Consider the following 20,685-nt stretch of genomic DNA (forward strand, 5'->3'; position numbering starts at 1 on the left):
TCATCAGGCCTCACCCATCTGATTCAGTGCGTGTGGGGTGAGGCCTAAGAACTGGCATTTCTAACAAGGTCCTGGATAATGCTGATGTCACTCACTAGTCTGGGGACCACACTTTGAAAACCACTGTGTAGAGCAACAGAAAGGACTGTGCCCAGCGTAGTTCCCGACACACAGCAGGAGCACAGCAAATGCTTTCTTGGTTAAACTGGACTGAATTCTCCCCAGCAGAAATGCCTTCGCTAAGGTATAGTCGATTTGCTACTTTTAGCTGTGCAAGAAATGGCTGGTTGACATTGAATTGTACGCCTTCAATGGGTGAATTGTATGGTAAGTGAATTATATCTCAAAAAAAAGCTATTATCAAGAAGAAGAGGAGGGTGGAGAGGAGGAAGGGGGATGCAAAGGGGGAAAGAAATGGCAAGTTTTTCAAAACCATACGTCAAAAGTGTCTGTTATGCCTTAGATTGTCTTATAGAGAAAATCCATGTCAAAGGAGAATGAAAAAGGTCTTCTAGCTGAACTCTGAGGCCCCTTTCAGCTCCACCACTCTCTGAAGTTCCTTCCTGGGACTCAGGACCAGAAAAAGTGTGTCTCTTTCGAAGGGCTGGTCTGTTTTCCTTTTCCAAACAGTAAATGACACTTACATGCCTACGCATTTCACCTGCCAAAGCCTGTCCTGGTACAATGACAGCTTTCCTTCTTGACCTCGCTTTGTAATTTTCCTGCTATTTATATTTACCTATCTTTCAGTTTTTCAAGCAAGTGAAAGCCGTGGACTTTCTGGGGGTGGGGGATAAGGTTGAGGTTATGGGACTGAAGCTCATTACCCACCAGGCAGAATGAAGAGACCAGGTGTACTTTCATAGTTAATAATGTCAGTGTGGGGATCAAAAACTTCTGTGACTCCTGGCTTTCGCCTGCTAGCTGTCTGAACATAGATTAGCAGAGAACTTTTCTCATGGTGGTGAAATGAGACAACGTGGATAAATGACAGCGTTTAGCACAGGGCCTAGGCACACAGCAAACACACGACAGAAATCCTGACAATGACACTGATAATGAAGGTGAGGGTCCACCGCATCTTCACAATTTTCTTTTGGCTAGAAACACCTGAGCAACAAAGCAGGACACAGGGTGACACTTGTGACTGCTGTGTGCCTTCCCTCTTGCAAACGGAGTGGCGGTGCTTTAGAATACACTGCCTGAGACTTGCAAGTAAATAAATCAGTCTGCAAACAGATGAGCTATGACACTTTAATAGCCCGAAGCCCAGCAGAGCTGAGGCATAACAAGATGCAGGACACCTCCAGCAACCAGAAGCTGACCCGAGCGTGCTGAGGGCAGCCTCTCCCACCTCGGCCTCTGCATTATTAACAATGCCCTGGAGGCCATTGAACTAACAGTGGCACTGGGACCATGCCAGTTTGTCTGGTTTGTGACTTCCTCCTCCTCCTCCCTCACTGCCTTGTCCACGGGGCGCTCCCCCACGTGCTTGGGGTCCTGTATTTCTGGTGCTCCTGAGCAGGTGTCTCTGCCAGGCTCGATGGCAGCAAGATTGAAACTCTGGTGTTTTACTTGGAAATTAATCTGATTACACACAGCAGTGGAGCAAAGATCTCTGAACAAACCAAACTGAATTCGAGCCCTGTCTTCACCACTTCACTTACCGGCTGTGTAGCCTTGGACCAGAACAACATCTTCTGAACTTGACATACTGCACCTTGAAATGAGGGTGATGAACCGTGACCTGCTTCCCTCATAAGGAAGTCAGATCAAATGACACGACGGGGGAAGAAAGTGTGTGGATTCAGCAGGTTCCTGCAGGTGCCTCTGGCTCTGCGCTGGGCACAAGGGATACACTAGTGAGTGAAGTGTGTCCTGGAGCTTAGAGTTGGAGGGAGACAGAGGAAGTACGCCACAAATACAGAAGGATGACTTGAGCTGAGTGATGTAAAGAACAAGTCCCAGGGCTCTGTGACAATCTGCTCTAGACACCTGCTGTGGTCTGGGAGGTCAAGAAGGGCTTTAGTGAGGAGCTGAAGCTTGAGCCGAGATCTGAGGGATGAGCAAGTCGTTAACTAGGGGGAGCGTATGGAGGGGCTTGGAATCTCGGAAATCCAGGCAGAAGGACCAGCAGTGACAGACAGAAGGAGACGTCGTGGGCATTTGGACACCTAAAAGAAGATGGCCAAGGAAGGGGGTGATAATAAGAAAGGGAGGGGAAACTTGAGGCTGGAGAGGGGGTGGGACCAACCAATCACAGCCTTATTATTCCTGGTAAGAATTTTGGACCTTCTTCCAAGAGCCTTGGGAAGCCACAGAAGGATTTTAAGCCAGAGAGTGGAAAGGTGACAAGATGAAATTTACTGCTCTTTTAAGAGACCCCCTGAACTGCTATGTGCATACTAGGCCAGAGAGGGACAGAGTGGAAGTAGGGACAGCCGTCCTAGCTGCTGCAGTTGGCCAGACTACCATAGTCCAGACAGGGACAGTGGGGACCTGGACCAGGGCCATGCTCTTGCTGTGTGGCTGTTACAGTGCCAATGTGTGAGAACTTCCCCCTTCTTTCTTCATGCACTAGGGCTGCCATTGTTCTCTCCTGCTTTTTAAATATGTTTGAAACGATTCTTAATTTTTGAAACATTAAGCAAAGAAGATTACAAACTCAGGAGCCAGACTGACTGGGTTTAAATCCAAGACCTGCCACATACTGACTGTGTGGACCTGTGGAAAGTCCCTGAACCTCTCTGTGCCCCTGTTTCCTCATTAGTAAAACAGGGACACTAATCATGACCTGCCTCATGGAGTGTTTGTGAGGATTCGATGAGCAGGCGCGGGTGACGTCCTTGGGTTAGTGCCTGGTATGGGTGAGTACTCCGCGTGCCTTAAGCATGGTTTGTGGAAACTGGGCCCCAAAGAACACTGCTGCCGAGCTGAGGTCCTGAAATCAGAGTCAGTCCTGCAGATCCTCTAAGTCATCCCTACCACCTGGAATTTGTCTTAGTGTGGGGTTCCTAAAGCAGATCCTGAAACAGGGTTGGAGTGCAAGTAGTGCTTTGGGGAGGAGGTTTGGGGAAACACCAGCAAGAGTGTGGAAGCGAGAACAGGAAGGGGGGCAGCCAGCACAGGCACCATGCAGCAACTGCACGCGACCCCACCGGGAGCTCTGGGGGCCAGCCCCGCGCCTGTGCCCGGGTTAGCGCCCCGGTGGGGCAAGGGCACTGGGGTGATTATCCCCCTGCACCTCAGTACTTGGTTGAGGTCCACCACGGGGGCGCAGAGAGCCTCAGGCGGAGGCAGCTGCTGGCGGAGGAAGTCAGGCAGGTGGGGAACCAACGCGGAGGGGGGCTGGGCGGGGCACCCACCCACGAGCTGTCTGATGAGTGCTCTTCCAACATCTGCTTAAAGCCTGACAATGATGGGGGCGCACCTTCAGAATCAGACTCCCCCTTGTTGGACGGCTCTGGCTCATCATTACATTAGAGGGGTAATAAGGGCAACAGCAACTCGATTGCTTTTACAACCCGAGCAGCCGTTGGAATAGGAATAAAGCGTATTTGACATTAGGGCAGCTGCCTCCCTGCTGCTTCAGGGCAGACATGTGTTCTCAGCCCTGGTGCCTTCATGCTGAGCCAGCACATAGCCTCCGAATCTTTCTTAACACAGCTTTATAATGGATAGAAAGCCATGACCACAGGCACTTTGATGAAGGCTGTTTTTATCCCTGCCCTAGTGTTTATGTAGATGGGGGGGCAAATAACACTGTGTCACAGAATCACTGTGTGACTCTTGGCAAGACATTTAATTTTCCTGGCCCTCCCCGCTCCCCTCCCGGTAGAATGAAAGAGCTAACTGAAGTGGGCCAGAGATGGGCTTTGGTGCATTAGGAAGAGCCTGCTGGTTTGCAGTCGGGAACTTTGGCCGCATCATCTATAAGCTAAGTTTCTTGGGCAGGTTGCAGCACCTGCTCTAAGCCTCGTGGCATCTCCTTCTATAAAATGGGACCATAATACCCCATTTACAGGTGTCAGAAATTATGTATCAATATATAAAGCAGGGAGCTCTGTGTGTGAACACAGTTGTCATTATCAAAACCGTCATCATCTTCTCCTAAAGCCCCTTTCAGCTTTAAAATTCTATGACTATGGAGTGTCCTCATCCAAGTGGCAAAATAAGGCAACAGTCCTGATTTTGTGTAAATGCACTTTCTAATAAGGACAGGAGGAGCATAATTGCCCCTAAATAATGGCTCCGACTTTTCCGCAAGCTGTCAAAGGGCCTTAATTGCTTGATCGGTAATGATGCAGCCATCTGGGTTCGGTGTGATTTAGCGGTGGGGCTCTGCCCGAGCGGGACCCTCAATGATTAGAGCTGGACCGGGTGATGTTTCTAATTTGGATGGGAGCAGTGGTGTGCAGTGGAGGAGATTATCTCATCCCCGAGTTAATGACCTACCAGTTGAACCTGGCCAAGAAGAAGCACTGGTCACGATGACTATGGATTTTTTTTCTCTTCTTTTTTAAGATAGCATCTCTGCCCGAACAACAGCGTATCTGGAGTGTGATCATGCCTCTTACTATCTTGTCTCGATGCCCAAAAAAGTCTCTTTGGGGAAGATTTAGTCCCTCAATTAGGGAAAATTGATTTCTGTTTTCTACAGAGTCACTGTTCCAAGGATAAGTGGGAAAGGGCGGGAGAAGCCATATTAATCTTTGCGAGCAAAGCAAGAAGGCGACCTGAGGTTATTTCCAGCTTTCCAGCCTCGGGTTGTGTATGCGCAGATCATCTTTTCTCTGTTTATCTTTTAATTGCTCCCACCTACAAGGTGCTAGGCAACACCATGGGGAACACCCTTCTGGAGACTTCTGTCAAGTGGCTGGGGCAGCGTTCCCCCAGGCGTCGAAGGGGCACCTGAGATGATGTCAGGTGGCTCAGAGACTCTGCGTTAAGTAACATGAGGTCACGTGGAGAGAAAGCTTTCCCTTTTCGGTTCTCGTCGGCTGCTTCTGATTCCCTCAGATGGAGAGTTGCGTTTGGTTGCCCTTATCTCCCTCCTTGACAGAGAGCAGACCTTACATTCCCAGGCATGTGTTTGGATTTTTTTATTAGCTCTCGATCACAAGTGGTATTGATCTCCCATTTATGGTGTTTAACATTTCCTTTCAAAATAAATTGAAGTAAACATTTTTAATTTTAAAAAGTGAGTTGATTTTTTACAATCTAAGTGAAATGTAGCAGGGTAGGTAAAAGATGCAAAAATGATACAGTAGTGCGTGATTGTCAGAGCTGGGAAAACATGTCTCTCCATACAGGGAACGCGGCCACTTGCTGGCTCTGTGACCTCAGGCAAGTTTCTTAGTTTCTCTGGGCATCAGGTTTTTTTCTTTTGTGTGTGTGTGTGTATAATTATCAGTTCTTTTTAGTCTTTATGATTTGTTTTCCAGGTGTTTAACAGTAACACAGACATTCCTTTGTAAACATAAAAAATAATTGTTGAAGAATTATTAAAAGTTAATTATTACTTAGAATTTACCTAATGCCCATGGTGAGTTGGTTTGTTGCAGAACACTGAGATAAAACTCCCCTTGATCTTAAAAAAATAATACTTTTTAAATTGAATTTATTGGCAAGACATTGTTAATAAAATTATATAAATTCCAGTTGTACAATTCTATCAATAGAACACATCATCTGTATGTTACATTGCATGTTTACCACCCCAGGTCAAGTCTCCTTCCATCACCACTTTTTCCCCCTTTACCCTCTCCTACCCCTCCCACCCTCTTCCCTCTGATAATCAATATTCTGTTGTCTGTGTCTATGAGGGTTTTTTTTTTTTTCCACTTAATCCTTCTGCCTTTTTTACCCAGCTCCCCAACCCCCTCCCCTCTGACAGCTATCGGTCTTCTATGAGTCTATTTCTACATTGTTTGTTAGTTTATTTTGTTCAGTAGATTCCACATATGAGTGAAATCACATGGTACTTGTCTTTCTCTCACTGGCGTATTTCACTGAGCATAAATGGTCTCCAGGTCCATCCATGCAGTTGCAAAGGGTACGTTTCCTTCTTTTTTACGGCTGATGATCATCAGTTTTCTCATTTGTCAAATGCAGAGTATGATTTCACGAACCAAGGGAGGTAAAATATGTGAAGCTGCTTTGCCAATCATAACCTTTCTTACCGGTGATAGTGACTCATTTCTTTACAGGGTTAGAAAAATAAAAGGTTCAGTAGGTTCCTGGACCAAGCAGCCAGGGGATCCTGGTGTGAAACACGGCTCTACCTTTAGCTGTGCCAGAGGCAGGCCTTTCCCTTCTCCAGACTTCAGCTTTGGTCTATAAAATGAAGAGATTGAACTACCCCACTGGGCTCCAGGCTTGGCTGGGCATCACAACCCCAATTGTGGTCAAGCAAAACTGAATCTGCTGGGTGCTACCCTCAGTCTACCAAATCACTGTCATCACCTGGGCTGATGCCCTCCTCCCCCCACCCCACCCCACCCCCAGCTTTATTTATAGCCAGCTCACCAGGTGATTTGGACACACCCCCTGATTTAGGAGGGCCTTTCCTGTCTAACCCCTGATGGAGTGACTTTGGAGGGGAATCTGGGCGTTGGTTAGGGAAGGTGACCGCCCCAGAGGCCTGCAAGAGCAGAAAGCCAACCAGCTCTGGTCATGTGCTACCTGGGCTTCTGCAAGGCCTGGGCCCAGGGCCATTGAAGACCTTCTGGTGTGAACTCTGATTTCAGAGACAGCACTGAGACCCAGAGGAAGTAAGTGATGGGCTCACTGGGCCAGGTAGGGGAGCACAGCCAATTCTCCTGGTCCCCAGTCAGTGACACTCCACTCCACTCCGGCTTCCCTAATTAAGAGAATGTCTGTTTTGACCAGTATTTTTTAAATTGAGCTAAAAGTTACAAACAGTGACAAAATATACAGATATCTTAAGTATACAGTTCCATGAGGTTTAACAAGTGTATACAGCTAGGAAACCAGCATCCCCAATCAAGATATGGATCTGCCTTACCCCAGGAAGGGGTCCCTTTTGGTCCCTTCTGGTCAGTCCCCACACCCCAAGGGCAAACACTGTTCTTACTTCAGACTTTGTAGATCAAGTGCTGTTGATGCACTTGAAATGAATCATGCACTAAGTTCTATTTGTGGCTGGCTTCTCTGATTCAGTATAATTTGAAATTCATCCATGTGGTTAAATATATCATAATTTTTTTCCTTTATTGCTTTGTAAGAAGCAATCATACAACTTTCTCTGACGGGCTTATTTCGCTTAGCTTAATACTCCCCAGGTCCATCCATGCTGTGGCAAAAGGTAAGGTTTCTTCTTTGTAATGGCCACATAGTATTCCATTGTGTAAATGTACCACAGCTTTTTTATCCACTCATCTACTGATGGGCACTTGGGCTGCTTCCAAATTTTGGCGATTGTAAATTATGTGGCAATGAGCATACCGGTGCATATATTCTTTCAAAGTAGTGTTTTGGGTTCCCTTGGATATATTCCCAGTATAAGGGAATTGCCAGATCATATAGTAGTTCCATTTTTTGTTTTTTGAGTCAACTCTCTACTGCTTTCCTCAGTGGCTGCCCTGATCTGTATTGCCACTAACAGTGCACGAGGGTTTCTTTTTCTCCACATCCTTGCCAGCACTCGTTTGTTGATTTATTAATGATGGCCATTCTGACAATTGTGAAGTGATATCTCATTGTGGTTTTAATTTGCATTTCTTTGATAATTGGTGAAGTTGAGTGTCTTTTCATATGTCTGGCATCTGTATGTCCTCTTTGCAGAAATGGTCCTTTGCCCATTTTTTAATTGGATTGTTTGTTTTTTGGTGCTGAGTTGTATGGGTTCTTTATAAATTTTGGATATTAACCCCTTATCAGATGTATCATTAGCAAATATGCTGTCCCATTTGATGGGTTGTCTCTTCTTCATTTTATTGATGGTTTCCTTTGCTGTGCAAAAACATTTTAGTCTGAAATAGTCCCATTTGTTTATTTTTTCTTTTGTTTCCCTTGCCTGAGGCAATATATCAGAAAAAAAATATTGCTATGAGAAATGTTCAAGATTTTACTGCCTGGTTTTTTGTTTTTTTTCTAGGATTTTTATGGTTTCAATCTAACATTTAAGTCTTTTATCCATTTTGAGTTTATTCTTGTGTATGGGGTAAGATAGTCTAGTTTCACATTTTTTTTTCTTTTTTTTTTGCATGTATCTATCCAATTTTCCCAACACCATTTATTGAATAGACTATATTTACCCCCTTGTATGTTCTTGCTTCCTTTGTCAAATACTAATTGATCATAAAGGTGTGGGTTTATTTCTGGGCTGAGAACTGGCTCTTATATGGAGTCTTTTAATCTATAAATATTATTTATCTCTCCATTTATTTGGGTCTTTATATATGAGACTATTACAAATGCTATTTTTGTTGTACTTTCCAATTGAGTTTTGTCAGTATATACAAATACAATTAATTTTTTTTCTTTAGAATTTAACAGCCTCATAGAGGTACAATTTATATACCATAAAAATCACCCATTTTAAGCCTGTAGTTCAATGTGTTTTTCAGTGAATTTATGCAATTGTGAAACCATCACCATAATCCAGTTTTAGAATATTTCCTTCACTCCAAAAAGTTCTCTTGTGCCTGTTTGACATCATTCTCAACCCAACTTCAGGCAACCACCAATTTCCTTTCTGTCTCTGTGGTTTTACCTCTCTAGAAATTTCACATGAATAGAATCATATAATATCTAGTCTTACGTGTCTGACTTCTTTAGCCTAGCAGAGTATTTTCAAGGCTTGTCCCCGTTATTGCAATAGCTTCTTCCTTTTTTATTGCACAGCAGCAGCCCATTGTATGGACATGCTGTTGTACATTTTGATTATCCATTCATCATTCAATTGACATTTGGATGATTTTCAGTTTTTTGCTATTATGAATCTTGCTGCTATGAACACGAGTGTACAAGTTTTTGTGTGGACATATGTTTTCATATCTCTTGGGTATATAGCTAGGAGTGGAATTTGCTGGGTTATAAATGTATTTAACTGTTTATAAAACTGCTAGACTCTTTTTCTAAAGTGACTGCACCATTTTACATTCCCACCAGCAGTGTATGAAGATTCTTATTTCTCCACATCCTTGTCAACACTTGTTATTATCTGATTTTCTGATTATATAAATCCTAGTGGATATAAAGTAGTACAATATCCCATTATGGTTTTGATTTACATTTCTTCAATGAGTAATTATGGTAAGCATTTTTCACATACTTATTGGCCATTTGTATATCTTCTTTGCCTGGCTGGTTTGGCTCAGTGGATTGAGCGTCGGCCTGCGAGCTAAGTGTCTCTGGTTCGATCTTCCAGTCAGGGCACATCAGAGAAGGAAAACTCTGACTCCAAAAAACCTCCGCTGCCTTGCGGCATACCTCTTCAGGGGAAAGGCTAAGGGAGTAAACCCCGACAGAAAATCCGGAGCCGGAGTCCCTAAGGCGGTTTGACGTTGTAGTCAACACCGGCAACTCCTGCGGCGCACCTGAAGCCAAGCTGTATTGACTCCGTCTTTCCCTTGGATCCTTCAGCTGCGAAGAGAGGGGGGGTCTGCTGCATGGGCAACAGCAGACCCTCCATATCACCCTGCCCAGGCTCTGTAGCTTCAGCTTCACTGGAGAGGACACTCCAGCGTCATCACAAGATGTCGATTCAACACGGGAGGAGACAGAATTCGAATACTGTGTCACTCCCAAGTTGGACTGCACAGCCATTCTCGGCGTGCAGATAGACTCTTAAGAAGCTACACCATCGTCTCTCGAGACGGACAGCTGCCGACGACGGGATATCTTCTTTGGAGAAGTAACTATTTATATCCTTTATCCATTTGTAATTGAGGTAAAATTCACATAACATTAGCCATGTTCAAGTATACAATTAATTGGCATTTAGAATGTTTGCAGTGTTGTGCAACCATCACCTCTGCCTAGTTTCAAAGTATTTTTATCATCCCAAAAGGAAAACCCATAATTAAGTAGTCACTCCCCATTCTTCTGACCCCAGCCCCTGGTAATCACTAATCTGCTTTCTGTCACTATAGATTACCTATTCTTGGATTTCATACAAATGGAATCGTACAATGTGTGGACTTTTGTGTTTGGCTTTTTTTACTTAGTATAATGTTTTTGAGATTTATCCATGGTGTAGCATGAATTAGTTCTTTAATCCTTTTTATGCCTGAGTAATAGTCCACTGTATAGATATATTCTATATTTGTTTATACATTCATGAGACATTGGAAACTTGGATTATTTCCACCATCTGGCTATTGTGAATAGTGCTGCTATAAACATTCATGTATAAATAATCAAAAGATTCTTTTAGTTGTTCTGGCCCTATCTGAAAGGTGCAATGAGGCTGTGTATCAAAAGCTGTGTCTAAACTGGAAAGTGCAGTACACATGTAAGGGGGAGATCACAAGAATGATTACTAACAAGCTCTTCTTACCCATTGTTCATCTGTCCTCTCTGTCTCCCTCACAGAGCACCTGAAGAAGCCACTTGAAGACTACATGGCCCATTTTCCCAGCGTGAGGATTCTCCGAACCAAGAAACGGGAAGGGCTGATAAGGACCCGGATGCTAGGGGCCACAGCAGCAATTGGGGATGTCATCACATTCTTGGACTCACACTGTGAAGCTAATGTCAATTGGCTCCCTCCCTTGCTCGGTAAGGGACCCTCCCAAGACAAGGCAGGTGACCTAGAATGGGGCTGCCACCACTGGCCCCAGCCTTCTGCAGGGAGTCACCCACAAGGGTTCCCTTACCTGCTTGAGATACACCCAACACAATGCCAGGTGCCACAAAGGGTGCAGAAGTTCAGAGTGCTCAAAGAGACCTTAAAAGCCCATTCAGGCCCTGGCTGGTGTGGCCCAGTGGGCCTGCGAACTGGAAGGTCACTGGTTCGATTCCCAGTCAGGGCACATGCCTGGGTTGTGGGCCAGGTCCCCAGTTGAGGCTGTGCAAAAGGCAGAACCAATCGATATTTCTCTCACACATCAATGTTTCTCTCCCTCCCTTTCCCTCTCTCTAAAAATAAATAAATAATATATACCTATATTTAAAGAATGCTTATCTTAAAACCAAAAACCATTTAGTCCTGTCTCTTCGTTTTACAGAGAAGGAAGCTGAGACTCAGAGAGAGGGCAAGTAACTTTCCCAGAATCTTTATCATATTAGTTTCTAGTGACATGATCCCTCCCCCAGAAAGCCAAGCCTGTGTACCGTTAAGAACCAAACTACGTAGGGGACATCATCATATCAGCTTAGAACAGTCACCGTTCACTGCACTGCCCCCGTGAGCCAGGAAGGTTGCAAGCGTTATCTCTTAATTCTTACAAAACTATGCCCAGTCAAAAAGTGCCCCTTTTTTATAATAGAAGAAACTGAAGTTCAGAGATATTGAGTTACTCATTTATTCCCTTGGGCCACTAAGTGTCATAGTCACCATCTGTCTGGCTCCAAAGTCTGTCTTTCATGATTCCACTTTGCCTCCCTAAATTTATTTCCTCTTCGGAGAGTTTCTGACAGCTATCAGAGCAGGGCTATAGACGGAGGGCAGCATGGTCCAGGAGTCGTCCACCTTAGCCCTGAGGACGGAAGGGAGACACGAGGATTGGATGCCGGTGTCTCGCTGCTGATGGGAGAACCAGGCCTGAATCCAGAAGAATTCATCTTTGATAAAGGCAGTGAGCTAGTGCAGACAGTTTAACATTGAAGAGGAAGTGTCCCATTGAGACTGGGAGTCAGGCGAGGGACGCCAATGGAGGCAGATTGGAGAAGAGTTATTAATTCAGAGAGATAAGTGAACCCCTCAGAAGTGGGATGCTCTCCATAACAGAAAGCTGGGGGAGCAAAGAGGACTGACGTTTAGGGTGGACTTGAGCATGCATCAGAACCACCTGGAAGACTTGGTAAAATACAGAGTGTCAGGCCCATCCCAGGGTTTCTGATTCCAGAGGTACAAGGTGGGACCTGAGCAGCTGCATTTCTAATCAGCTTCCAGGTGATGCCAGTGCTGCCGGTGCAGGAGCACTGGTTAGGCCACCATTCAAAGGAAAGGACAGAAATTAAAATCCGCACAGTTAAGTGGGATAACCCAGCAAGTTGTGTTCTAACACAAACCAGTGTGGACCTTTAGTGTTAGACTATGTGCTTCTGACCCCAACCGTCCAGGATCCCACTGGGTTAGGAAAAGGATATAACCCAGATTTTCTGATAAACTATGTAATGAAACCAAGAGTTCTACATCTGCCTCTCATTACTGAAAGAGAACAAAAAAGAACAAAAGCCTTACCATAAATAGCCTGATTTATAGTCCTGAAGGACCAACCCATTTGTTGGGTCTTCCAGTGACTCATAAAGAGAATGGAATGGTGGGGCAGGAAGCTGAGCTGGTCGTCTAAATAACCCTTAACTCTGTTTCTATGGAAATAGATGAGGGTAATTTTCATAATCTACAGACATACTTGGAAGAAGCAATCCCCCTCTTTTTCTTCTTCTTCTTCTTTTTGTAATAGAAACATGAAGCAGCGGTGTAGATTTTAAAGTCTGCCCTGCTAATATGATCAGCAGACAGAGTACATTATGACATTTGTCTCTGAAACCATTAACACCTCTGTACACAGCTCATTCTGCCTTCTTTGGGGAGCAACCATTTCTGAGTGAGAAGGATTCAGCACCACCAAGGGAAAACCACTGTTGGTTATCATTTCATCCATCATCATCATCATCATCATCATCATCACCATCATCATCATCATCATTGTTCTGCTAGTCTCCTAGCTTTTTAGGCCACATCCCCATTTGAATTTGATGGTTACATGGTAGAATAGGCAGGCCAGACATTATTATCCACATACTGCAAATGAGAAAACTAAGGGGCAGAGAGAATGAGGGAGATGCTCAGCCTTCCAGTGCCTGCTTCTGAGCTGCTTTCAGCAGTCCTGGTCAGGCATGCTGATCACGTGCTAAGCATCTTGGCTCCGTTGTCCCATTCTATCTTCAGAAACCCCATGAGATACAGCAGGTGCTGTCTTCCTGCATTTGGTCAGCCAGGAAACCGAGACTCAGAAGCATCAGCTAACCTTTTCCAAGGCTATACTACTAGTAGGTGATAACTCCAGGATTCGAACCTGGACATTGTGTCCCCAGGTGAGCACAGCACTGAATGCTGCCTCTCTGATGCAACCTGTGGCCTCAGACCTCTCACAACCAGCCAGCCTCCAGCAGAGCACTGTCCTCAGCCCAAACCCTCCCTGGAAGCGAAATCCTCTGAATGGGCATGAATGATTAGGAAGGGAGGCCCTTGTCCAGCTCTTTCCCTAGAGAAGGTTCTTCCTCTTCATTAAGAATCCCCAGGGAGCCTTCCACAAAGCTGATCCTTCTCCACCTTCAGAGACTCTGATTCAGTGGGGTTGGGGGGGATGGTAAACAGTGGCAGCTGCCAACTGACTCTGTCCCTACCAGGCTCCCCATTCTAAGTCTTGAACTTGGCTCCTGGCCCAGAGCTGCCAGGCACCCAGCACAGCCCACTTGTTCCTCATTGCAGATCGTCTGCCCTGACAGCTCACTGACAACCCCAGAGGAGGACGCGGGGCCTGGGAGACATTGGTTATGCAGCTGGCCCAGGGGCCCTGTCTTAGGCGTCAGGGCTGGGATAGGAGCCCTGGTCCATTTTGCCTCCTTTCCTCTCCAGGATTCTCAAGCCCAAGTGTTCAGAGAAATCACCCAGGGAACATGTTAAAAATGCAAATAAGTTGCAGAACAGGTTGTGCACTTTGCTGCTCCCTGATCCTGCCTCCTTAATGGGTCTCTCTGGGCTTCTTCAGACCGCATCGCTCGGAACCGCAAGACCATTGTGTGCCCCATGATTGATGTGATTGACCATGATGACTTCCGGTATGAGACGCAGGCTGGGGATGCCATGCGGGGCGCCTTTGACTGGGAAATGTACTATAAGCGGATCCCCATCCCTCCAGAGCTGCAGAAGGCTGACCCCAGCGACCCATTTGAGTAAGTACGAGTGACCCAGGCTGGTCCTAGTGGCTGACCCTATGACCCCTCCTCAACACAGACATCTCATGATCACCACCTCCCTGAAAAGTCCAGTGCAGAGGGGCCAGGGCAAATGTCCCTAGCCAGAGGCACAGCAGGGCAAAGCTATTCATGCTCCCTCCCTCGAGCCTGGCACCCAGTTGTAACCATCATCATCATCATCATCATCATCATCATCACTACCACCACCACTTATTGAACACTTTCTAAGTGCCAGGTACCATGTGCTGAGCACATTACAGCCTGATCGTCTTTAACCCTCTCGATTGTTATTTAAATTATTATCCATGTTTTCCAATGTGGACATGAAGATTCCAAGAGGTTTAGCAACTTGCCTAGGTCACACGATGATGAAGTGGCAAAGGCTGGATACACGTGCAGGTCTATTTGCCCCAGGAGCCAGCTCTCCCATCATTTTGTTACACCCTTGTGGCAACGTTAGGGAAACAACAGCTTATCTCATGGTGGGAGTTTGGGGGATGTGGACTGGACTCCTAGCATCTAGAATGTGGAAGCTGGAAGGAACCTATAGGCCATGGACTCCGACCTCTTACAGAGGAGGAGTCTGACGCCGTCCCAAGGTGCACAGTGAGTGAGTGGCTGAGCCAGAAACAGAGCCCAGTGCCTCTCTGGTACTTGAAGCTCTGGAAAGGGTCTTTCCTTGCACTGTGGTCCCACCATCCTACAGCTGCCACGTGAGCCACACTGTCTGTCCTGCCAGAGGCATGGGGAAAATCTTTGGGTACAAAGCCAAAATCCAGGCTCTCTTGCTGGATTCATTTCCTAACTGCTGCAGTAATAAATTACCACAAACTTCTTGGCTTCCAAAAAAGAAAAAAAAACCCCACAAATTTATTCTGTTAAGGTCCTAGAGGCCAGAAGTCTGAAATGATTCTTACTGGCCCAAAACCACAGTGTCAGCAGGGCTACATTCCCTCTGGATGCTCCAAAAGAGAGCCTGTTTCCTTGCTTTTTCCAGCTTTTGGAGGCTGCTCCCATTCTTTGGGTCATAGCCCCTTCCTTCATCTTCAAAGCCAGCAAGCAGCGTACCAGCTTCTAGTCTCCCAGTCTTCCCCCTCCTCCCCCACTGTTCCCTTCCCCCTCACCCCGTATCTCTCCTTCCCTACCCCTATGTTCTCTCCCCCACTTCCCCGTCCCTCCTTCATCCCCCCCTTCCTTATCTTCTGCTCCCATCATCACATCTTCTCTGACTCTGCCTCCTGCTTTCACTTATGAGGACCCTTGTGGTTACATTCGGCCCACCAGGGTCACCTGCCCATCTCAAGATCCTTAATCACATTTGGAAAGTCCCTTTGCTGTGTAAGGTAACATATTCACAGGTCCAGGAATTAGGACACTGACTTCTTGCGGGGAACATTATTGTGTCTACCCCAGCTTCACTATGCCCCTCCCCCTCCCCACCTGAGAAAGGGGGCTGTGGGCAGCTCAGCCATCTTCATGGGCACAGTGCATACCCAAGGTTCCTGAAGAGGGCCCCTAATGCGGTAGGCCCCGGGGTAGGCTCAGGTGTGGGCTTCCCTGAAGAAACGGAAGGTGGCCGGGGTGCTGGAGCAACATGAGCCGAGAGTGGAGGGCATGAGTGGAGCCCCCATGCCTCTTCGGCAGCTCTGACATTTGTTCTTCTCCTGACCTCCTGTATCCCTGATGTGGTCAGACAGTACTGTTAGAGCCCTTCCTAGCCAGTTCAGAGAGGAAACAACATCTGCACAAGGTGACACATAGCAGAGGCTGAGATCGAAATGGGCTGCCCAGAGAATGGAGTTTCCGAGGTAAACACAACCCCCATTATGGACTGACCCTTTGCCATGAGCTGATTCATAGGCCCTAAGATCTGAAAGGTACATAAGAGTGGGTCTTGGCCCGCATCCTCCTCGTTGCAGGATGAAGAAAGGGCACATTTAGGTCAGGCGGCTGGTAGCAGCAGAGGCCCAGCCAGTTTCCTCCGGGGCCTTGGTCTCCTCATCTGGATATTGCAGAGGCTGGCCTGGCCCCAGAGTGGCAGAACTCAACCCTGGGAGCCCATTGGCATCATGTGGGGAGTTTATTAAAAAACAAAACAAAAAACCCACCCAGGTCACCCCCTAGACCAGCTACCCCAGAGTCTGGTGGTGAGATCTGGACGTCATTGTTTTTTGAAGCTCCCAGGTGATCAACTGATATGTGACCAAGATTGAGAGCCACTGGCCTAGATGCTTCATGGGGGGTCTCTCCCTCCTTTGCATCCTCTGATTCCTTCCAGAAGTCTCTCTTCTGTATTGCACTTGAACAAAGCCAAGAGGAGAGGCCACAAGAGAAATCCAGATCATTTTCTGCACACCTCACCCCCCATCCCCCTCCCCCGCCCCCTCCGGCAAATGGGCAATCTGTAGGCACAGCGTGGTGTAACGATGTCTGAAAAACTCTGCCTTTGGTGGCACACCCCAGTTTGAATTGCAGCTCACCCACTTACTAACTACGTGCCCTTGAGCAGAGTGTGTAGCATTTCTGAATTTCAAATTCCTCCATCTGAAAAGGGAGCTAGGAATGGGGTGCTGTGAGAGCTGGAGATAATGTCTGTAAAGTGTGCAGCACACGCTAGATCTCTGAATTGTTGTTAGTCTCATTGCTGAACACGGCAGAAAAGAGACCAGGCTCGAGGAGAGGCCTCCCTCTGGAGTCAAAGCCTCAAGCATCCTTAAGGCCAGTAGCCTACCTGTTAGGGGGTAGCTCCAAATCAGGCAGCTCCTCAGCCCCTGCCCCTGGCTTCCGCCTGGCTGAGTTTTGTGCACAGAGTCTTGGGTGTGATTTCTCATGAAGCGCTGAGTTGGAAACGCTCTGCCCCTCCGAGTAGTGTGTTTAAGGCTCCAGCCAAAAACCCCAAACCGTACAACATTGAGAAGACAAAGGAGAGTTGATAACCATTGACACCTTCTTCTCTTTTTTTTTAAAGATTTTATTTATTTATATTTAGAGAAAGGGGAAGGGAGGGAGAAAGAGAGGGAGAGAAACATCAATGTGTGGTTACCTCTCCCACGCCCCCAACTGGGGACCCTGCCTGCAACCCAGGCATGTGTCCTGACTGGGAATCAAACCGGTGACCTTTTGGTTTGCAGGCCAGCACTCAATCCACTGAGCCACACCAGCCAGGGAAGACACCTTATTTTCTTACAGTCCTGGAAGAAATATACTAGCAAGGTGAGCTAGGAAGCGTCCCTAGAGGTCCGTTGGATAGACGGGAAGCAGGCTCAGCGCTGTCCAGCAGAAATATAATGCAAGTCACATACTTTTAAATTTCCAAATAGCCACGTAAAAAACGTAAACAGAAGCAAAATAGAGACAGCCTCATAGATAGAGAGCAGGATGGCAGCTATTGGGGTCGGGTGTTGGGGTCAAGGGGTGGAGGATCAGGCAAAAGGAAAAAGGACTCGAGGACCTGGACAACAGTGTGGTGACTGCAGGGGGGAGGGGGCTTACATGATAATGGAAAAAATACAATAAAAAATTAAAAATAAGTAAATAAAAGGCAAAATACAATCTTTTTTTAAACGCTAAAGAGAGGCAATTAAAATTCATTTGGGTACTATATTTTCTCTAACCCAGCCTATCTAAAATACCCTCATTTTCACATGTAACCAGCACTTCGCAATTATTCATGAGGTCTTTTCCGTTCTTGTTTTCGTACTAAGTCTGAGAAACCTGGTGTGTGCCTTACTGCCCAGCACATCTCAGTGCAGACTGGCCCCATGTCAGGCGCTCAGTGGGCAGCACAGGGTTCGGGGGTTAAACCCTTCATCGCAGGCCACACCGCAGGCTAGGGGGAGCTGCGGTCACAGTGAGGGTTCCCCCATTTCTGACCCCCTGTCCTCTTACTCGCCACCCACTTCTCGATTGTTCCTGGCTGACAGGAGGCAGTATATCATGGCCGTGACAGGTGTGGACCGCGGCATAGGTTAGAGATTCAAATCCTGCTGAGTTAGCTGTGAGGCCTCCAGCAAGTTACCCGTCTGTGCCCTGGTTTCCACTTGCGTAAAGTGGGCTGGTAATGACGAGGCCTGCCTCATGATGTCAACGTGAGGAGGGAAGTTGTTTTATTAATAAATCAGTTCAGTACAGCCCCAGGGATCGTCAGGCCCTCAGTAAAAGAGTCAGTGGGATCCCCTTTGCAAGGGTCCCCTCCGGTGCTGTCAGGGCTCATCTGCCCCAGGAAGCTTGGGAGACACGTGGGTTAACCCAGTGCTTCCTAAGTCAGTCCACTCGCTGTAAGCTGGCAGTTGCCGGGGCCCAGAGGGGACGTGCAGGTGCTGCTGGAGTGATTTTCTGGTTTGAAGGTTTGGGGTTTCCCCGTGGAGCCAGACAAGGACAGGGCTCCTCTGAGAGATTTGCACACAGCACACCCTGCTGGCACCTCCCAGGTGCTGACCCTGAGTGAGGCACCACGGGAGACTGGGGCAGGCCACAGCGGGTGTCCCCATGGGCCTGGCACGATGCCATGCTGACTACCTGCTCTCTCCCCGTGGCACTCCAAAATTTCTTATCCCTGTGCCTTTCTTCCTACTGTTTTCCCCTGAGTGCCTGCCCCTCCCCCAAGTTCCCACTTATCCAAACCCACCTTGAATGCCACCCTCTCTGAGCATCCTTCCTTGATGCCCACCCCAGCCTCCCTCCTTTCTCCCAAAATCTGGAAGCAGACAGTCCCTCCTTTCCCACTCCTGTAGTGCTGTCTGCACCCCCTGGAGGCCCTTATTGCGCCCCACCTGTCTTCTGGATCCTTTCATCCTGAGGTAGGGTAGGGAGGCGCTGCCACACTGGCATCCCCTGAAGTCCCAGCCCAGCTCTGATTTACCTCCATTATCTTCGGGCATCTGCTTCCCAGCTGGCGCTCGGTGAGCAAACAGAGGCGAGAATGAATGAGTGGAGTTAATCTTAGCCCAGTTTCACTGAAAGATCAGACTGTGGCTTCTATGACATCTCAGCAGAACAGCTGGCTGTCTGTGCTGAACCGAGAATCCTTGGAGGAGCATGTCCGCAAACACAGGTTCCTCGACTCCACCCCCCAGAGGTGGTTTTGTAGGGCTGGGTGGGGCCCAGGAAGCTGTAGTTTTTTCACCTCTAAGACCTTCTACAGCCCAGACAGGCCTGGGAAGACCTGATTCAGACCATTTAAGTAGTGGAAGGACTGGAGAGAGATGCGATGCAGCTACAAGGCCCATGGGGAAAAAACGCTGTGATTTCATTTCACAAGTCTTCTTCAGTGTTAATCGTGAAAAGGAACTTTGGGTCCGCTTGGTTAAAATGTAGCATTTATGAAGGGAAGTGTAGGTAAGGAAGAAAAAGCCTGGGCCCTCCTTCCGAAGGGCCTTGGATTCCCTGCCAGACACATGGGCTGTGTTCCCGGAGCAGCAAGGAGCACCATCCCAGGGGAACAGCGGTCCCAGACCCCTCGGAGCACGTGGCCATCAGGCCCCCATCTTCACACCACGCTCTTCTTCCCTGACAGGTCTCCCGTGATGGCTGGTGGTCTCTTTGCTGTGGATCGGAAGTGGTTCTGGGAGCTGGGCGGGTACGACCCAGGCCTGGAGATCTGGGGAGGCGAGCAGTACGAAATCTCGTTCAAGGTGAGCCAGCTCTCCGGAAGGCCCTTGGCACCTGTCCTGGCAGGCTGCCTGCCTGGTGTCTGCCTGAGCCTGGAAAGACAAGAGGTTTCTGGGCTCCGAAGGTGGAGAAGTCACGTTCTCCCTCTATTTGTGGGACCCTGTTTTCCCCTGAGTGCCTGCCCCTCCCCCAAATTCCCACTTAGGTGAAGAACAGGTCCCTCTGCAGGGAAGGTTAGCCTGTCCTATGCCCTTGTGGTCAGCAGGGGATTGATTCTCTCGTCCCCAGCTCATGAGGGCTGACCAGCAGCTCTAATCCTGGGAGAAGCCCTGTGAATACATAGTTCTGAATCAGGCACCATTGTTTAATGCAAAGGACCATTGTCACACACAGCAATTAAGACTTCGGTGCTGAGATTAGCTGGCCTAAGTCAGATCCTAGCCCTGCCACATCCTACCAGCTGGCTGTGTAATCTTGGACAAAGATCTTCACTTTCTGCTTCCAGAACATGGGTTTAATGACACTTTAATCCTCACAGGGATGTTGAGAGAATTAAATGAGACCACGCTTGTTAGATGCTTCTCAATAGATGTCTTACAGGTTATTTTCATTATCCCATCATCACTATCATCACTGGTTGAGCAGGTCAGAACCGGGGAACATAAATTCTTTATTAACAGTGGTCATGTGTTTGCTTTACCTCCACAGTTCTGAAGTTGTCTCCCAAAAGAGGACCAGCCCCCCCAAATAAAACTCATGTTAATATCCAGGGGTGATATTTAAATTATTTAACAATTCTAATGACATGAGCACCAGTAGTCACAGCTGGTGCCAGCTGTCAACAGCAGTGCATCCACTTTGGTGCCACAGCTGGGCTTCAGCCCTGGCCACAGCCCACAGGACCCCGTGCCAAGCCCTGCACATGTGCTGGCACGTGTAATCCTCACCCCAACCCTAGTG

General features: G+C 47.5%; 1 protein-coding gene across 1 annotated transcript in view; it reads left to right on the forward strand.

Annotated features, from left to right (window-relative positions):
* Nucleotides 1-20,685, forward strand: part of GALNT10 (polypeptide N-acetylgalactosaminyltransferase 10) — a 165,378-nt gene that overhangs the window by 125,364 nt on the left and 19,329 nt on the right. The window contains exons 5-7 of the mRNA XM_090288469.1: nt 10,561-10,746; nt 13,908-14,091; nt 19,631-19,748. Of these exons, the coding sequence (XP_090144595.1) occupies nt 10,561-10,746; nt 13,908-14,091; nt 19,631-19,748 (488 nt within the window). The remainder of the gene's footprint in view (nt 1-10,560; nt 10,747-13,907; nt 14,092-19,630; nt 19,749-20,685) is intronic.

The sequence above is a fragment of the Furipterus horrens genome, unplaced genomic scaffold (genome assembly GCF_987537825.1).
Source record: "Furipterus horrens unplaced genomic scaffold, mFurHor1.1.pri manual_scaffold_10, whole genome shotgun sequence".
In the NCBI taxonomy this organism is placed as follows: Eukaryota; Metazoa; Chordata; class Mammalia; order Chiroptera; family Furipteridae; genus Furipterus; species Furipterus horrens.